Raw genomic sequence first — 20,455 nt, forward strand, 5'->3', positions numbered from 1 at the left:
CTCCTCCTCCTCCTCGTAAACACCTCTTGAAGCATCACGATTCGGGGTCTCGACTCGCGAAGCTCCGATCACACACGCTTCCAAATGGTGTTGAAAATTCCGAATCCTCTTTTTCGGGTCCTTCCTGGAGATGCACGGCTCGCTGGTACCCTTGAGGAGGAGGAGGAGGAGGAGGAGGAGGATAAGGAGGGGAAGGAGAGGAGGGGGAGGAGGAGGAGGAGGAGGAGGAGGAGGAGGAGGAGGAGGGGGAGGAGGAGGAGGAGGAGGAGGAGGAGGAGGAGGAGGAGAAAGAGGAAGAGGAGGAGGAGGAGGAGGAGAAAGAGGAGGAGGAGGAGAGGATCATAATTCTGCTGCTACGCGTCTGCAGAGGAAGTAAACGTAAAAACGGGATATATCTCTCTCTCTCTCTCTCTCTCTCTCTCTCTCTCTCTCTCTCTCTCTCTCTCTCTCTCTCTCTCTCTCGACACACACAGAGACAAAGAAAAATATAAACACACCTAGAAAGACACACCTGTATATTCAATTAATTACCATCTCCTGCGTAAATCTAATTAATCATCTCAGGTTAGAAAAAAAAAAGTCCTCGGAGGATAGGGCGTTCAAATTAATTACAGACAGATAATAGTAGATTAGCTGGGAGACAGACAGGTAAGTAAGAAAACAAGAAAATAGACATACCTTTAACAAATTATCACAAGTAAGGAAGAAATAAGGACATGGAGGTACGTTATTTAAACCAGATAAAGCCACAGGTTAATCATATAGAGAACAGACAGGTAACGAATAAAAACGAATGAATAAAAAACAAAAAAGGATAAAGATGCTAAATAAACCAGATAGGAAAACGGATAGACAGGTAGAGAAACAAAGGTAAAAACAAAAGCAGAAACATATGCAAACAAACAGGTACAAAGACAAGTATCATTAAGTGAAGAAACGTACAAGAAAATATCAAACACCTGCGTACTGTCACTCTCAGATAAAAACAAAACCAGAAACAAATAAAAAAAAACAAGTATAGAAACATTTGTAAACAAAAGAAAAGGCCGAGAAAAGGGACAGAAAAGATCATCAAACACCTGTCACTCTCACTATCACTCCCGTGCACCTGATCTTACCTGGAGGCGGTCGCTGATGGAGGCCACGGCTTCGCGCACGACTCGGGTCACCTGTGTCACCTCCGAGCTCACGGGGGCTTGTGGGTAGTCCTCCGAGTCGAGGCGTGACCTGAGGAAGAGAAGAGGAGGAGAGAGATTAGGGGAGGAAAAAGAGGAGGAGGTGGTGAAGGAATGTGGAAGAGGAGAAAGTTTGGTAGAGGAAGTGAAGAGGAAGCAGAAGGAGGACAAGGTGGAATGAGAAGGAGAGGAATAGAGAGACGAAGAAGGGGGTAAGAGGGAAAAGAAGAAAGAGGAGGAGGTAGAAGGGAAGAGGTGGAGGGAGAAGAAGACGCAGATGAGGAGGTAGAGTTGGGTGATGAGAAGTAGGAGAAGGAAAAAGAAGAGGAGGAGAAAGAAAGGAGGTAAATAAGGAAAAGGGAGAAAGATGGGAGATAACAAGGGAGAAGGGGAGGAGGAAAATAAGAAGAGGAAGAAGAGGAAAACGAGATGAAGGCAAGAATGAGATGAGGAGAAGTAAAAGGAGAAGGAGAAGAAAGAGGATGAAAAGAAGGAGGTGAATAAGGGTAAAAGCAAGATGGAGAGATAACATGGAAGAGGTGAAGGAAAAGGAAGAAGAGGAGTTATGGAAGGAGGCGATGAGGGAGGAAGGGAGGAAGCACGAAGAGGGTAATTTGAAATGTTACAAAAGGTATAAAAGTCACCACAAATTGTTCGTATTTTCCAAGCAGTGAAATGAAAATACCAGGCTGTACACACGCACACACACACGCACACACACACACACACACACACACACGCACACACACACAGGGACGAGGTAAAGAGCTTCAGTGAGAGAGAATTTCTGAGTATGGGATAACCCTGGAGAGCAAAAGGCTGATCGTGAGAGGCTGAGAGATGTCTGGGGGGGAGTGAGTGGATGCGAGGTGACTGTGCAGGCTGTAGGGTGAGTGTAAGTGACTGACGGTGGTTGTATGAACGCCATGAGTGTAGGGGGACTGAGAGACTGGGAGAGTGTGTGTGTGAGTGGTTATGATGGGGCTGTAAAGTGACTGCGAGAGGGAATGAGTGCGTGTTTGGTGGATGTAAGACCTCTGGGGTGACGTGATGAAACAGTGGGAGGAAAAAGAGGAAGACAAGGTGAAGGTAAGGGTGAGAGGGGGAAGAGGAGACGGGAGGAGGAAGATCAGAGGAGAAGGAAATGGAAGACAAGGTGAAGGTAAAAGGTGAGAGGGGGAAGAAGAGACGGGAGGAGGAAGATCAGAGGAGAAGGAAATGTTAGACAAGGTGAAGGTAAGGGTGAGAGGGGGAAGAGGAGACGGGAGGAGGAAGATCAAAGGTGACGAAAATGGAAGACAAGGTGAAGGTAAGGGTGAGAGGGGGAAGAGGAGACGGGAGGAGGAAGATCAGAGGAGAAGGAAATGGAAGACAAACTGAAGGCAAGGGTGAGAACAAGAAAATGAAGACAAACGCCCGCATTCTTCTTCTTCTTCACGTTCTTCGGGGCTCACACACTCACATTCGATAAGGCTTTCGTGGACGTTGTGATAGTATTTCCATCTGTAGTTTTATGAGCCTAGTGATAGTTTGACAACCCTTCTGCACCGTGAAAGTGAGGAACGACCATGATAACCCGACTCATATCCTTTGTGGACTTTGGAAATACTTGCTGTTTGTGCCGAAAGCGTTAAAGAAATCCGACCCAAGACTATAAGGGGCTTTAAAAGGTTCAGTAACAGGATACTTACATGATAGTCTTCTGTGGGTGTCGTTCTTTAAAAGGTTCAATAACAGGATACTTACATGATGGTCTCCTGTGGGTGTCGTTGGGGCGAAGAGCGGTCCAGGGCCGTCACACGAGCATCCAGAGCCGCCATTTGCTTCACTGTAACGGCAACAAAGCACAGACATAAGGCATAAGATAGACATAAGGCGTAATACATTTTCCTGTCTCTCTGCACTCCTTCAATAAACTTTCCTGTCACTCTGCAATCATTCATTACACTTTCTTGTCACCCTGCAATCCTTTAATACATTTTCCTGTAAGACATAAGACAGGCATAAGACAGCACTGCATATAGGGAAAGATAATATTCACGAAGGATAACTTTGCATTTTCACAAGACTGGTTATATGCAGTGAATGAGTTGTTTTTATATCTTGTTTGTTTTACTACTGATTTTATTGCATTTTATTATTTGAAAGTTATGAGCAGGCAGTTTTTTTTCTCTCTACAGCCTTACAAGAACGGTGCTGTTACCTAAGAAGTTTGAAGAATATTAATAGATTTTATGTTGCGTCTTTATTATTTTCTATGTAAGCAATGCCGTGGACGTGATCTTTCATTGCACACACACACACACACACACACACACACATATACCTCCAACCCCCTTTCCACCCACCCACACAGCGCCTCATCCTCGCAACACAACATACTGCAACGCTCAAGGGAAGGCGGAGAGCGGAGTGCGGTGCGGCGGGCGAAACAACACAACTCCGAGCGACGTGTTTATTTCTGTTTCCACCTGAGCGCGGGAGGCAAGGGCGGCGCAGAGCTACACGGTGTTTGTGTTTACAGTGTCGACGAGCTTCCGAACACTACACTCGCCCCCTGACGATTCCCCGAACTTGCTATTAATGGTCAAAGGCGAAGAAGAAAAGGAAGGGAAAGTATAACATCACCTTGGCATGTATAAAAGATTCTTACACTACATTCTCTCCCTGACGATTCCCCGAACTTGCTATTAAGAGTCAAAGGCGAAGAAAAGGAAGGGAAAGTATAACATCACCTTGACATGTATAAAAGAGTCTTACACTACATTCTCTGCCGGACGATTCCCCGAACTTGTTATGAAGAGCCAAGACGAAAAAGAAGATAAAAATGAAAAAGAAGGGAAAATATAACATCACCTTGACATGTATAAAAGATTCTATACATTCTCTCCCGGACGATTCCCCGAACTTGTGATGAAGAGGCAAAGACGAAAAAGAGGAAGACAAAGAAAAAGAGGAAGAAATGACAATAATAATAATAAGAGGAAGATAAAAGAAAAAGAAGACGAAGAGAAGGAAGAAGAAAAAGAAGAAGAAGAAGGAGAAAAAGGGAAAATATAGGCTACATCAATTTGGCATGTTTAAAAGATTCTAACACTATATTCTCTCCCTGATGATTCTCTGAACTTGCGATGAAGAGCCAAAGACTGAGAAGAAGAAAGGGAAGTGAACATCGACTTGCCATTTATAAAAGTTCCTCACACTACTTTTGCTCCCTGACAATTCCCCGAAGTCGTTATTTAAGGATCAAAGACGAAGAAGAAGAAGAAAAGAAATCCATCACCTTGGTGTGTGTAAAGGTTCCTGACACTACACTCGCTCCCTGAGGATTCCCCGAACTTGCTATTAGGACTCAAAGGCGGAGACGAAAAAGGAGAAGGGAAGAAAGACATCAATTTGGCATGTAAAGGAAAGACTTTTGGGGCTTTCAAAGGAGCTAATTAGTCTTCTTAATCGATTAAATATTCTTTTTTTTATTCATAAACTTTTTATTGAGAGGAACTAAAGATTATTTTCACCAGGAGTTTTTTTTTATTGTTGTGGTGATGGCAAAGTTGTAGTGGTGGGCTGGACTATGAGAGGTGATGAGGGGTATAAGAGATGATGTGTGCGTCTGGGACAGGGCTACTCAACTGATATAACAAAGGTCCAGTTAGAAAAGTTCAAATGTATGCAGAGGACCGGATAAATACTGTAACTGGACCCCAGGGTTCAGGAGTAGAAAAAAATATAAATATACAACATGAATGTCCTGGTGACGGATACTTGCAAGTGTATTTCCTGGACTGACTGTTGGCCTTACACTCTGTCGAGGAATATACGCCAGGACCTTCATGTTATTCAATTATATTTTCTACTCACGGAGCCTGGGGTGCAGCTACAACACTCAGAAGGTCCGGATTCAGACCGCGGGCCGCCAGTTGAGTAGCCCTGCTCTAGGACATTAACGAGGGTGCTTACAAACAGCCTGGGTGATGGGGAACATGGATGGTTATGGGGTAGGTATCAGGGAAGGTGTGTGGTGAAAGAGGTAGTGGGTGTTGATGAGGAGAGTGACAGGGCATGGGGGTTGTGTTTGGGTGGGTGGAGGTGGGTGGTGAGGAGGTGGGTGACGGGAGAGCTGGTGGTGATGGTGTAGATGAAAAAGGATGAGCGGTGATGGAGGAGGTGGGTGAAAATGGGGTTGGTGCCGGGAGAGGTGGGTGATGATGGGGGCGAAGGGGGAGATGGGTTACAAAAGGTGGGCCACAGAGGGTTCAATTAATAGGAAAGAGGGTTCATATTAGTGGAAAAAAGAGGAGGAGAAGGAAAGAAAAAATGATGAGATAGAGAAAGCTGAGGAGGAGGAAGACGAGGAGGACGAGGAGGACAACAAAAATAACGAGGACGAGGAAGACAAGATCAGGGACGAGGAGGAGGACAATAACAACAACAACAAGGACGAAGAGACGAAAACGAAGAAGAGGAAGAGATCAGTCCAATGGGGTACACATCCTTATATCATCCGAGGGGGAGGAATCAATCGAGGGGAAAGAGGGAGAGAAGAGAGGAAAAGATTGGAACGACAGGACGAAAAGAGAGAAGAGGGGAAAGCGGGAGAGAGAAAGAAAGGAGATGAAGAAGAAGAGAGAAGAGGAAAGAGGGGTTGGTACAAAGGGGAAGAAGAAGGAGGGGAGGGACAAGGGAAAAGAGGAAAGAGGGGAGGGGTGAGGGGAAGAACAAGTTGAAAGAGGAAAGAGGAGAGTTACAAGAGGAGAGAAAAAAAGGAAAAGGAAAAAGACGAGGCGATGGAGGAAAGAGTTGACAAACGGAAGAGGAGAGAGGAGAGAAACGAGCAAGGGGAAAGAGGGAAGAGGGAAGGGATGCGAGGGGGAAAGAAGAAAGATGGAAAGGGTGAGGGGAAAGGAATAGGAGGAGAATAACGAGGGGAAAGAGGAAAGATGAGATGGATAAAGGGAAAGAAGAAATACGAGGAGAGGAAAGAGGGGAGGAACGAGGGGAAAGAGGAAAGAGGAGACGATGAGGGGGGAAAGAAGGAAGATGGAAGGGGTGAGGGGAAAGAAAGAGGAGGCGAAGGGCGAGGGGAAAGAGGAAAGATAGAATGAACCAGGGGAAAGAGAGAAGAGTTGAGAGACGAGAGGGAAGAGGAAAGAGGGGAGGAAGAACGTGAGAGGGGAACGAAGTAAGGCTGTCACAGGGGAACACAACCGCCAGAGGGGATGGAAAGGGGAGGAGAGAGGAACCACCCGAGCAGGAAGAAGCGAGGGGAAGGGGAAGGTCATGAGGACGATGCTTCATGAGGGAGACGCGGAGTTAGTGTGGCGTCTGGTGGTCACGGGGCGGCTCACGGGTCATTAGTAGAAGGCTCAAGGGGATCAGGGCGCGGCTCTCCCCTCCGAATTTATAAATGACTCCCCTGTATGCTTCTGCCTCGTCTCCCCGTACCTGTAATTAATTAAGATGGACTTCCGCAGGTATTATTCTTAACGTAGACAATGATAAACGTAACTCGGCTCTGATGCACAAAGAAATACAACCTGCTATGATATAATACAACGAAGTTAAGGATTACGAAAGAAAATATGCAAAATGAAGAGCACAAATCGTCCCTGATGCAAAAAGAAACATAAGCTGCCATGTAACCTTCCACTTCATTTTACGACCAGGAACAAAAATACACAATGACAAACAGGACTCTTCTTAAATCAACAAAGAAATTCAACTTGCCATGAAACGTTAAACCACAAGCCAAGCAAGATGGCGCCACTAAAAACATTTGTCTGCGCCATAACGGGCTGCGCCGACCATCAGACCCCACCAAGAAAGCCTACCGGAGCAATAGGCCGCAACGTAAAAAAGATAAATGTAACCAGAAATGAATATACACAATGATAAACGTGATTCTTCTAATAAAACAACAACAACACAAAGCTATTTCATTTACTGTTAAAAAAAGTCCCTCATGAAATAATACAACCCATCTTACAAATAGGAAACAAAAAAACACTAGGACAAACGCAACTCTTCAATAAACTACAAAAAGCAAGATAATCTGTCATAAAATAATACAACTCATTTTACATCAACTCACAGTAAGTCAAAGTTTTATCCAATAACTAAAAAAAATTAAAAAAATGTAGCCCACGAAAACACTATAACCTAAATCCTTACAACTACACATCGACCCCAAAATGGAATACATCTAACTCATCTCGAACCCTTCCTTGAATATTGAGCGACTATGGGAAAGCGTTAGTCCTCCCCAGGTAACGTGAATAATTCCAACTTTCCACAGTCCCACAACGCGTAAGAAGGCGAGCGGCGGGAAGTGTACATCTCTCCCCAAACGTGCCTCGCATAAAGCCATAGAGTGACGGTTTTGTTGGTGAATGTAAGGCGCCTCGAAGTGAAGAGAATTAGGAGGAAGAGGAAGGAGGTGCTGGTGGTGGAGAAGGAGGTGGAAAAGAAGGGGTAGGAAAAAAGTGGAGGAGAAGGAAGAGGATAAATAGAAATAGGAGGAAAAGAACGCGGAAGAGGTGAAAAAGAAGGAAAAGGAGGAGGAGCTGGAGGAAGAAGAAAAGGAGATGGAGGATGAAGAGTACGGGAAGGAGATGGAGGAGAAGGAGAAGAAACAGGGAGAGGAGGAAGAGGAGATGAAGGATAGCGATAGAGATAAAGGAGGACATAGAGGAGAAGGAGACGAAGGAAGAGGAAGAAGAGAAGTAAGGAGAGAGTAGCAAAGCGGTGCAACCTTCATTTAACTCGCTACGCTCATGTCCGGGAACAGCATTCATGTTTGTTTTGTGAAGCGGACCAACAGAGCCCCAGTGAAGGCGCAGCGTCAAGTGAAGCTCAAAAATTTAGGCTAAACTGTTAATTATTCGTATGTGCAGCGAGAGGCGGGGGCAGGGGGTCAGGTTACAGCGGAGGGCGGGACGCGGCAAAGAGGCGGCGAAGAGAAGAGGTCAGCCAGGTCAGGAACTATAAACCCTCGCCTTGTTTTCTTACTGGGGCGAGACTGCGGTGGGGCTTCAAACGATTGCCTGTGTGGCCTTGAGATACGCTCCGCTTATCTCTGTTTACATTTCAATAACGTAAAAGGAGAAGAGACTTGGCGATTCCTAACTGAGCTTTCGAGTATTGGAGGAAGGTTTTACAGAAGGGGTTCGAATGCTTGTGAGAATGTTTGGTTTTGTGGACATGAGTTGCTCCTTCCCTCCTTCCATATTTTTGTTTACATTTCAATAACGTAAAAGGAGAAGAGACTCGGCGATTCCTAACTGAGCTTTCGAGTATTGGAGGAAGGTTTTACAGAAGGGGTTTGAATGCTTGTGAGAATGTTTGGTTTTGTGGACTGGAGATGCTCCTTCCCTCCTTCCATATTTTTGTTTACATTTCAATAACGTAAAAGGAGAAGAGACTTGGCGATTCCTAACTGAGCTTTCGAGTATTAGAGGAAGGTTTTACAGAAGGGGTTTGAATGCTTGTGAGAATGTTTGGTTTTGTGGACTTGAGATGCTCCTTCCCTCCTATATTTTTGTTTACATTTCAATAACGTAAAAGGAAAAGAAACTCGGTGATTCCTTACTGAGCTTTCGAGTATTGAAGGAAGGTTTTACAGAAGGGGTTCGAATGCTTGAGAGAATGTTTGGTTTTGTGGACTTGAGATGCTCCTTCCCTCCTTCCATATTTTTGTTTACATTTCAATAACGTAAAAGGAGAAGAGACTTGTCGATTCTTTACTGTGCTTTCCTGTATTTGGTATAAGTCTGCAGAAGAGATTCGAATGCTTGGTTTTGAGGCCTTGTGATACTAAATCCCTCCTTCCCTCATTCCCCTTTCCCTCTTTCCTTATCTCTGTTTACATTTCAAAAACATAAAAAGAAGAAAGAACTCGGTGATTCCTTTGAGGTTTTTTGTATTGGGATCGAATGCTTAATTTTGAGGCCTTGAGATCCTCCTACGCTTCTTCCCTCCTTCCTTATCTCTGTTTACATTGCCCTGTCGTAAAGAGTGGATAAACTTGGCATTTTTTAATAGTCCCTCCACAAAACGGTCTTATACTCTTGCAGTCAACCGTGTGAGCCGAGATAACTGTGTGTTGTTGCTGGTGTTTGTGTGTTAAGTGGTTTGGGCTACTGACTATCTGTTATCTGGGTTTGGCTGGGCGTGGTTTTGCTTGAGTGATTTGTGTGAGCAGTTTGCCATGGTCTGATCACATGCTGGACTCCCGATCACAAGCATGTACTCTCTCCCAATGAACTTCCTCACAAATAACTGATCTTAGGGCGCGGGCTCTTCATTATTCTCCTCTTTCTTCACCTCTTTCATGAAACCTCACATTACACACACACACACACACACACACTCAGGAGATGGAACACAACCCCCGACTGACCCCTGGTACCCATTCACTGCTGAGTAGACAGAGGGGACAGATTAAAGGAGACAGCCCATCCGCCTCAACTCCATCCGGGAATCGAACCAGGGATCTCTCGGTTGTGAGGCGAGTTTACCAACCACTGCATTTCGTGTGTGTGTGTGTGTGTGTGTGTGTGTGTGTGTGTGTGTGTGTGTGTGTGTGTGTGTGTGTGTGTGTTTCTTTTTGGACGTTTCTTGCAGCTTTTCTGAATCTGTCTGAGGAAGTTAGTTTTAATTAAAAGTTTGAGGTGACATGACAGCTTTCTCTTTCTCTCCCCACTCCTCTCACACTCTCTCTCTCTCTCTCTCTCTCTCTCTCTCTCTCTCTGTTACCTTCATCTTTTCATTTGACAAGTTTTAATTGATCTAAAGTCGACACAGTTCATATAACACACACACACACACACACACACACACACACACACACACAAACTTAAGTAACATTCATACCCACATGCAACTCAACTCACTCTGACGTTTTTTTGTTTTTTTCTTTCTTTCTTTTGCTCAACAACTATTTTCTTTTACGTAACAGAGAAAGAAGAAAAACATAAAGTACTCTCTCTCTCTCTCTCTCTCTCTCTCTCTCTTGCTACCACCCTTTGGCTTAAGAAACAGAAGAAGAAGAAAGGAAAATAACACGTTCCCTTTATCTTCTTTGTCGTCTGGATCCGCGTCGCCGAGTCCTCGCAACCGGGCAAGAGTTTTCGAGAGGAAGGAATAAAAATCATCTTATTGTCGAACGGGGGAATAAAACTGTACGGGGAAGGTGGATGGAAGAGTCTCAGTGCTGGAGGAGGAGGAGGAGGGAGGAGGAGGAGGAGGTGAAGGAGATGGGGAAGTGGAGGAGGAGGAGAAGGAGGAGGAGGGGGAGGAGGAGGAAGAAGAACAAGATAAAGAAGAGGAGGAGAAGGAGGAGAAGAAGGAGTGGGAGGAGGAGGTAGAGAAGGAGGAGGAGGTGGGGGTAAGAAGAAGTAGGAAGAGAGGCAGGGGGAAGTAAGAGCAGAGGGAGGAAGACGAGGAGGACGAGGACGAGGAGGGGAAGGAGGAGGAGGAGGAGGGGAAGAAGGAGAAGGAGGAGGAGGCGGACAACTAACACACGGTTCACAAACTTTTTAACAATATTATGCCACGCACACACACGCACGCACACACACTCATACGTATCCCCCGTTGTGCAATGGTTAGCTTGCTCATCTCACAACCGATAGATCCAGGGTTCGAGTCCCAGGCAAAGTGGAGACGGATAGACAGCCTCCTTAAACCCCCCTGTCCACCCAGCAGTCAAAGGGTGCAGGGTGTCAGTGTGGGCGGTTTACCTCCTACCAGGTGTGTGTGGGTGTGAGGTTTCAGCCGTACCCAGAGATCCGTCACTTGTGGGCTCCTAGATCAGTCAGGGAGGGTACTGGCTGGCGATCACGAGTCTAATACGTGATCATACCATGGTGAATTACACACACACACACACACACACACACACACACACACACGGATAGCTTTTAGAAAATGATATTACATAATGGTATTGTATAACGCTCTCTCTCTCTCTCTCTCTCTTATCGCAGCATAATTATTACCTGCAAACCAACACTTTTCTCAAGGTAACTAAACAAAAAAAATAATCTACCTGTATATTAAACGCGATGGGCGGGGTCCGTAGATTTTACTTGATTGTTTTCTCCCGCGCACACACACACACACACACACACACACACACACACACACACACACACACACACACACACACACACACACGCACACACACAGTCACTTACTCAATCCCTAACATCTTTTTTGTCCTTCATTCGCTAACACGTTGTCATTTTCCTCACATTTCACTGTCTCCATTCCTCCTCCTCCTCCTCTCCTCTTCCTTCTCCTCATCCTTCTCCCCCTAACACTAACTCTTCGCCCTCCCATTTACTCCCTTCCTCTCTAACTTCCTAAACGAATTATCTCATTTATTCTTTCAGTCAAAACTTCTAACTCTATTTTCGATTTTTCCTTAACTTTATTTTTTCTAGGTCCTTCTGTCTCACTATTCCTGTCTGTTACTCACTCATTTCTTCACTAACTTTCGATCCATATTCATTCGCTAATACATGCCCTCACTCTCCATTTCTTTCTTCCTTCCTTCCATCTTACCGTCTGTCCTTGCTTTCTTCCTTTCTCCCTTCCTTCTTTCGTTCTTTTTTTTTTCTCTTTCCTTCATTCATTCTTTCTATCTTTCCTTTTTTGTTTCCTTCATTCTTCCCTTTCTCGCTCTCTTTCTTACTTTTTTGCTTTCATCGTTTATTCTTTCCTTCTTACCTATCTTCCTTATTTCCTTCATTCAATCTTTCTATCTTTCCTTTTTTGTTTCCTTCTTTCTTCCCTTTCGCCCTTTCTTTCTTACTTTTTTGCTTTCTTCGTTTATTCTTTCCTTCTTACCTATCTTCCTTATTTCCTTCATTCATTCCGTTCGTCTCTCCTTTCTTCCCCTTTTGGCTTAACTCAATCCCTCCCACCCACTCACTCCCTCACTCCTACTCGCTTACTCATTCGCCCACTTACTCATTGACTCAATCAATTAATCACTCAATCACACACTCATTACCTCAGCTGTTTACTGCACACAAACACACAAATCAAACACACACACACATGATTTATAACCGCCAAACAGAAGCCACCACAAATACACTCAAATTTACCGAGATGTGATGAATTTAAACTCCCATCAAAACTACGATAAAATGAGGCTGTTTTTCGCTCGTGTTGCGCTGAATTGTTGTTTGGGTTGGTCTGGATAATGCGACCGAAAAGAACTGTAGTGGAAAGACAAGTGTGTTTGGAATATTATTACCAGTATTGAATTTCGCTTCGCCCACACGCAGGCTCTTATGCTATTGTGGCTCTTATAAATGCAATATTGGTCTCATAAAACTGATGAAAATTCTCTCTCTCTCTCTCTCTCTCTCTCTCTCTCTCTCTCTCTCTCTCTCTCTCTCTCTCTCTCTCTCTCTCTCTCTCTCTCTCTCTCTCTCTCTCTCTCTCTCTCTCTCTCTCTCTCTGTCATACACACTGAATTTAACACCATCACGGTGTGTCTAACCTTCACAATTACTCTCATTTCCCTCTTTCCTTCCTTTCTCCCTTCACCTTCTCTTTTATTGTCCCTTCCCTTCCCGTCCCTCCTTACTCTCCCTCTCCATCCTTCCTTCCCTCGGCCATTCTTTATAGGTGTGCAGTCGTGGGTGTGTGTGTGTGTGTGTGTGTGTGTGTTTGTTCTGTTTTTTACCTTGCCGTGAATGGGCATGTCAGGTTTTAATTACTCTCTCTCTCTCTCTCTCTCTCTCTCTCTCTCTCTCTCTCTCTCTCTCTCTCTCTCTCTCTCTCTCTCTCTCTCTCTCACACACACACACACACACACACACACACACACACACACACACACACACACAAACACAAACACACAAACACTCACTGACACAGAAACATAATACTCTTTCTTCTATGTTTACAAAAATATAAATAAATAAATATATCTTCCTCAGTTTTCCTTTAAGCACAAAGAAATACAACGTACACGTGTTCCTGTATTTTAATTATCTTTTCTTTGTTCTTGTAAACAATTAATATCGTTGTAGTGAAGCGAAGCGAGTGAGCTCAGTTGCATATTACATCTCTTGCTTTTTCTCTCCCGCTTTTCTCTTTCCATTTGTTGTTTCAGGATTTTTTTCTACTCTGTGTGTTTCATCTTATCTCAGTGCTCTTACATTTTAATATCCTTCGCTTCGTTTCTCTTAACTTCTCCTCTCTGTTTCTCCTCTTCTTCCTTTGTTGTTTCATCTTTATTCTGTTATCTTCCTTTCCTTTTTACGTGACTCCCTTATGCCCTTTCTTCTCTTTCCTTCTCTCCTTAATTCTTTGTGTTATATTTCCTTTAGCTTTCCTTTCGTTTTCCTGATTGTCCTTCCTTTTCCTACTTCTCATTCTCTTCTACTCCTTTCCCTTTACCTCTTTTACTTTCCCCTCCTCTCTCTTCTTTTTCCCTCTCTTCCCTTCCATTGTCGTCCCATCCTTACTCTTAACGTCATATTTCTCTTAACTTCCCTTTCTCTCTCCTCCCCTTCCTTCGTTGCTTCATTTATCATTCTCTTCTCTTCATTTCCCTTCCCCTTCTTTCCTATTAAATCCCTTCTCTTCTCTTCCCTTCCCTTCCTTCCCTTTTGTTACATTTCTCTTATTTTTTTCCCTTTGTTTTCCTTTATTTCTTAACTTTTCATTTCCCTCTACTCCTTTTCCTTCCCCTCCCTTACTCTCCTATTCGCTCTCTTCTTTTCCATTCTCTTCCTTTCTTTCCCTTCCCTTCCTGTTCCATTCTCATACTTTTCTTTCCTCTTCTTCCCCTACTCTCCTTTCCGCTCTCTTCCATTCTCTTCCTTTTTTTTTCCCTTCCCCTAACTGAACTATTTTCCTTCTTCTCTTTCCCTTCCCTACCTGTTCCATTCTTTTCCTTTTCTCTCCCTTCCTTTCTCTTCCTTTTTTCCCTTCCCCTACTGAACCATTTTCCTTCTTCTCTTTTCCTTCCCTTTCTGTTCCACTTCTCTTTTCCTTCCCTTTCTGTTCCATTCTTTTCCTTTTCTCTCCCTTCCTTTCTCTTCCTTTTTTCCCTTCCCCTACTGAACCATTTTCCTTCTTCTCTTTCCCTTCCCTTCCTGTTCCATTCTCTTCCTTTTCTCTCCCTTCCTTTCTCATCATTTTTTCCCTTCCTCTACAGAGCCATTTCCCTTCTTCTCTTTTCCTTCCCTTTCTGTTCCATTCTTTTCCTTTTCTCTCCCTTCCTTTCTCTTCCTTTTCTTTCCCTTCCCCTACTGAACCATTTTCCTTCTTCTCTTTTCCTTTCCTTTCTGTTCCATTCTCTTCCTTTACCCACCCTTCCTTTCTCTTCCCATCCTCCACCTTCCCCTTCCATACTTTCCCCTTTGTAATACTCACTCAGCTCCACCGTGTTCTTGCCGACCTCTCCAACGGCGGCTTTCAGCTCTCCGTACTCCGTTAGCAGCTTGCCCTGGATGTGCTCAAGGGTGGACAGCTGCGGGAGACGAGGAGGGAGAGAACGTGAGAGGGAGGGAGTGGCGAGGGAAGGAGAAAGGAGGAGGAAGGTACATACAGCGGGGAGGAAGGGAAAAGCGGAAGGATGGAAGGAAGAGGAAAGAGGAGATGAGAAGTGCTACATGTTAAGAGGTGGAAAAAGGAAGAGAGTGCAAAGGGAAGGTGTAAGAGGATGAAGTGTAGTTGTGTTTGTAATTACAGAAGCCATGTTCGTGTTGCTATGAATGTGTTTGCGTGTATGTGTGTGTGTGTGTGTGTGTGTGTGTTGGGGGTACAGAAGGTGAAAATCAATAACAGACACAATGCAGACAGGTAAAAAAACGGGAGTAATTGCTGTTTTTTACCTACCACGTCCTGTCATTTTAACGGACAGTGTAATTAAACATGACACGAAGACAAAGAAAAGAATATGACAGAGAAGAAAGCAATTAACAAAAACATGAAAAAAGGGCTAGAAAAAGATGCCCACCACCAGCTTTTTTTTTTCTTCATTTCCCTTTTTCTTCCTTTTCTATTCCCTCTTTTCATGACGGCAGAATACACGAAAATACGGACGAAAGAAAGACATCAACCCATCAACTTCTTTATCCTCTCTTTATCCTTTTTTTTCCTGCACTCCTGTCCCCTATCTTCTCTTCCATTCTCTTCCCTTCCTTCTTCTTTATGTTATATTTTTCTTATCTTTCCTTTCTTTCTTTCTCCTGCCATTCTTTCGTTGCTATACTTGCACTTTCCTTCATTTTCCTAACCTTTCCTTACTTTTCCATCCCCTCTCTTCTCTTCCATTCTCAGCCCTTCCTTCTCCTTTATGTTTTATTTCTCTTATCTTTCCTTTCTTTCTCCTCCCCTTCCTTCTTTACTATACTTATTATTCTTTTGTCTTCGTTTCCCTTCCCTTTTCCCTACTCTCCAATCCCCTCTCTTTTCTTCCATTCTCATCCCTTCCTTCTCCTTTATGCTATATATTTCTTAACCTTCCTTTCTTTCTCCTGCTCTTCCTTCATTATTATACTAATCAATCTCTTTTCTTCATTTCCTTTCCCTTTCTCTACTCTCCTAACACCTCTCTTCCCTTCTCTTCCATTATCATCCCTTCCTTCTTTTATATGTTATACTTCTCTTAACTTTCCCTTTATTTTTCCTACCTTTCCTCCTCTTTCCTTCATGCCCTATCCCTTTCCCTATTCTCCTATCCTCTCTCTTCCCCTCTATCCGCCTACCCACCCCCTTATCAGGAGAAGGAAAGGAAAGTTAAGGGAAATATAAGAAATAAAGGAAATGGAGAAAAGAAGTTGGAGGGTGAGTGTCTTTTTGTCATCCATATCTTTGCGTTTCTTTCTTATTTTCTTTTTCTTTTCTGTTTTCTTTTAAATATTTTATTGTTTCTTTTCCACATCATGTTTTCTGTCTTCAACCCATCTACTCACTTTCCTACCTGCATCCACCCACCCACTCATCCACCTACACACCTACACACACACACACACGCACGCACAAACCACTTTACCTGTCGATGCACGTGCTCAGTGAAGGTGTCGAGGCGGATGAGGCCGAGGGCGGTGTGGAGCGGCTGCAGTTGTTCCTCGAGGGCGGCGTTCACGACCTCCCTCACTTCAGCGGCTGTCACCCTCCTTCGACCCCCGCCTATGAGGAAGAGAGAGAAGGTGGTGAGTAAGGGGAGGGAGAAAATGAAGGTTGAACAAGGGTGTGAGGATGGAGGGAGACAGAAAGGGAGTGAGAAGTAGGTGAATGAGGGTGTGAGGGAGAGAGGGAGTGAGAGAGTGAGGATGGATAGGTGAATAAGGGTAAGAGGGAGGGAGTGAAAAAGGGAGTGAGATAATGAGAGTAACAGAAAGGGAGGAAGGGAAAAAGGGAGTAAGATAACAATAATAATAGTAATAGCATAATAGAACGATGGAAATAAGGTAAATAAAGGTGTCAGGCAGGGAGGGAGGATGGGAGGGAGTGAAGATAGAACGGTGAATGATAATGTTATGAAGGGAATTAGGAGAGCAGTAAGGAAGGATAAGAAAGTGAATAAGAGTGTAAGTGAGGAACTGAAGACATGAGCGAGTGAGGATAAAAGGATAAATGGAGATGTAAAGGAGGACATGAAAACGAAGCTGAGTGAGAATGAGAAAGAATGAAAGAATGGAAAATGGAGGAAAGAATGGGTGAGCGAGTGAGTGAGTGAGTGAGTGAACGAGTGAGTGAGTACGTGCGTTTGTGGACAAGCGAAACAGAAAATTGTACGCAATTACGGGAGTCTGCATATATTTAAAAACAATTACACTTGAAACATTGAAAACATTAATGGAGAGAGAGAGAGAGAGAGAGATACATTGATGGATGGAAAAGCAAACACAGACAGACACAGAGAGAAAAGTAAGTTACATAGAGAGGAAAAGAGACAGACAGACAAATAAGACACAGAAAATATTAGGTTTATACAATTTCCTCCTGCCCTCTAAAAAAAAAAAAAAAGCGAACTGAACTCTAACAACATTTAAAAACACCTTAATTTCGTACCTAAGTTAATTATTCTACCGGAGCAGGTGGACGAAAAAAAAGGTTGATTAAATATTGGGCATTTGTAAGCAGAAATGTTCTCTAACTCGAGCTTGCGTGTGTGTGTGTGTGTGTGTGTGTGTGTGTTTCTACTTTGCGTGCTTGAAACAACGCTGATTCTCTCTCTCTCTCTCTCTCTCTCTCTCTCTCTCTCTCTCTCTCTCTCTCTCTCTCTCTCTCTCTCTCTCTCTCTCTCTCTCTCTCTCTCTCTCTCTCTCTCTCTCTCTCTCTCTCGCTCGCTCGCTCTCTCTCTCTCCACACATTAAAGTTTTCCTCAACCTAACAAGCCTCTTAAAACCCGCAACACACACACACACACACACACACACACACACACACACACACACACACACACACACACACACGCAGCACAGTACCGCCTCTGTTGCCACACGTATCTTTCAGGCTGTGAGTTCGCCTTCAAAAATAAACCATTCACTCGTTACTGCTATCAACACTTCTACCACCGCCATCACGACTACTACCACTACTACTACTACTACTATCGCTACTACCACTACTACTACCATTACCACTATCTCCCCTTGTCACTAACCAACAGCCCCCAGCGTCTCCTCTTTCCCCTCTCGCCTTCTTCTCTAACGACTCGGTATCATCTAATAGCTATCATTATATACTTACATGTCCAGAAGAAACGCCGTGGCATATTACTCCTAATTACAAGACGACAATTTACCGCCACCATAACTTTAACCGTTTTTATCTCAAGCTTATTTTTTTGTATTCTTTCTCTCTCTGACTAACAGCTAAACATATATGCTGCTTCCTCCCTCTCCCTCCCTCCTTCCTCGCCTCTCTGTCGGCCTCCTCTAATTCCATGCCTTCTCCTATTCTATCTCTCTGTTTTATCTGCCCCCCCTTTCTCTCTCTCTCTCTGTTCGTTTATTATTGTCCTTTCTTTCCTTCTTCTCTGCTTCTTGGTTTCTTCTCCACCTCTTCTTTTACTCCTCTTTTTCCAGTGCCTTCTTTTCTGCTTTTTTTTCCTTCTTCTTTTTTATTCCTCTCTTTCTCTGTTTGCTTATTATTCTTCCTTCTTTCTTGCTTCTCTGTTTCTTGGCTTCTTTCCATCTGTGTTTATCTGTTTTCATTTTTCTCTTTCTCCTCTTCTTCTTTACTCGTCTTTCTGCTTCTCCGTTTCTTGACACTTATTCTTTTATCCTCCCTTTTCATCTCTCTCATCTCCCTCTTTCCCTCCCTCACTTCCTTCCACCTTCCAATCTCTGTTCCTCTCATTGCTCATCTTCTTCCCCTATTTCTCTATTTCCTGACTGATTTTTATGCATGTTTCCTCCCTACTCAATTTCCCCTCTATTTATATGCATCTTCCCCTTTTTCGTACTGTATCCCTTTTTCCTCCCTTCCTCTCCCTCTCCCTCTCTACATCTCCCTTCGTCACATCACCCTCGTTACTCTTCTCAAATCGCAAACTGCCAGCAAGCAACTTTTAATTTTATATGCCTTTTCCCCATTCCATCTTCTATTTCGTACAGTGTTTCCTCTTTCCCATCTTCCTTTCCTTTCCTCCTCTACCTGTTCCTTCATAACACTTTACCCTCATTTGTTTCTCTATTTGCAAACGGTTGAGCTGTCTATGCCTCTTCCTCTTTCCATCTTCCTCTTTTCCGTACCGTATTCCCTCTCCTTCTCTCCCTCTCCTTCTCTCCCTCGTTATCAAACCTTCACCACACGTCACACTCGTCACTCTCCTCTCATCGCAATCTCTCAACATATAACATTTAACCTTTATATGCCTCTTCCTCTATTCATCTTCCTCTTTTTCGTACCGTGTTCCTTCTTCCTCCATCCCTTTTCATGCCCCCTCTTTATCTACCCTTCATCATACTTCACATTCATTACTCTTCTCTCATTGCAAACTTATAAGCTGTGTATGGCTCTTCCTCTCTCCATCTTCTTTTTCCGTTCCGTATTTCCTCTTCTTCCTCCCTCTCCTTCTGTCCCTAATTTATCAAACCTTCATCACACGTCACACTCTCATCACTCTTCTCTAATCGTAAATTCTCAACATGTAACATTTAACCTTTATAAGCCTCTTCCTCTATCCATCATCCTCTTTTTCGTACTGTATCCCTTCTTCCTCCATCCCATTCCCTGCTCCCTCTTTATCTACCCTCCATAATACATCACTCTCGTCACTCTCCTCTCATCGCAATCTCTCAACATGTAACGTTTAACATTTATATGCCTCTTCCTCTATCCATCTTGCTCTCTTTTGTACCGTATTCCTTCCTCCTGCCTCCCTTTTCCTGCTCCCTCTTTATCCACCTTCCATAATACATCACTCTCGCCACTCATCTCTTGTCGCAAAACTCCATCCATACAAGTTTTTACCTTTCTATGCCTCTTTTCTTTACCATCATCCTCTCTCACGTATTGCTTCTTCCTCCCTTCCTCTCCCTATCCCTCTCTACATTTCCCTTCATCACACATAATGCTCGTCACTTTCATCGCAAACTTTTAGCATTCAACTTTTCACCTCTATATGCTTCTTTCTTTTTTTGTCCCCCTCTTTTCCGTCCCTAATTCGCTCTTCCTCCATTCGTCTTCCCATTTACATCTCCCTTCATCACATATCACCCTCGTCTCTCTTCTCTCGTTGCGAACTCACAGCCTGTAACTTATGACCTTTCGTAAAGGACGTGACCTCTTTCTGATAGGCAGCTGATGTTAAACCCCAACGCGGGGGGTAAGCCCTTCTCTTGTGATGCCTAAGATGCCAAGAGGAGGAGGAGGAGGAAGAGGAGGAGGAGGAGGACTACGGCGCCATCATCTTCAGCTTGAGGAAAAGGTCAGGAGACAAGAAAACAGTGTATGTGTGTACGTGTGTGTGTGTGTGTGTGTGTGTGTGTGTGTGTGTTCTTTATTCCTGCTTTCTTAATCAATATTTTATCCCTTTTTTATGATTTTTCTCTGATTTTATTTGCTGCCTCTCTTTTCATCTCTCCTTTTCTTTATTTACTTATATTTTAGAACCATTTCTCTGTTTCTTCCTTTTTCTTCTCTCTCTCTCTCTCTCTCTCTCTCTCTCTCTCTCTCTCTCTCTCTCTCTCTCTCTCTCTCTCTCTGGACCCACCCCCACACACATACACTCACTCTCTATCGTTTTCTATCCTGTTACTTGAGTCTAATTGATCATATGCCCTGCCAGATGTTTT

At 43.9% G+C, this 20,455-nt stretch overlaps 1 protein-coding gene across 1 annotated transcript in view; it reads right to left on the bottom strand.

Moving 5' to 3' along the window:
• Positions 1-18,522, bottom strand: part of LOC127000170 (ficolin-1-like) — an 84,824-nt gene extending 66,302 nt beyond the window's left edge. The window contains exons 1-5 of the mRNA XM_050863561.1: positions 18,483-18,522; positions 16,201-16,454; positions 14,577-14,673; positions 2,922-3,003; positions 1,119-1,227 (exon numbers count right to left, since the gene is read on the bottom strand). Coding sequence (XP_050719518.1) covers positions 1,119-1,227; positions 2,922-3,003; positions 14,577-14,673; positions 16,201-16,454; positions 18,483-18,522 — 582 coding nt within the window. The remainder of the gene's footprint in view (positions 1-1,118; positions 1,228-2,921; positions 3,004-14,576; positions 14,674-16,200; positions 16,455-18,482) is intronic.
• Positions 18,523-20,455: the final 1,933 nt, after the last annotated feature.

The sequence above is a fragment of the Eriocheir sinensis genome, chromosome 18 (assembly GCF_024679095.1).
Source record: "Eriocheir sinensis breed Jianghai 21 chromosome 18, ASM2467909v1, whole genome shotgun sequence".
Taxonomy (NCBI): Eukaryota; Metazoa; Arthropoda; class Malacostraca; order Decapoda; family Varunidae; genus Eriocheir; species Eriocheir sinensis.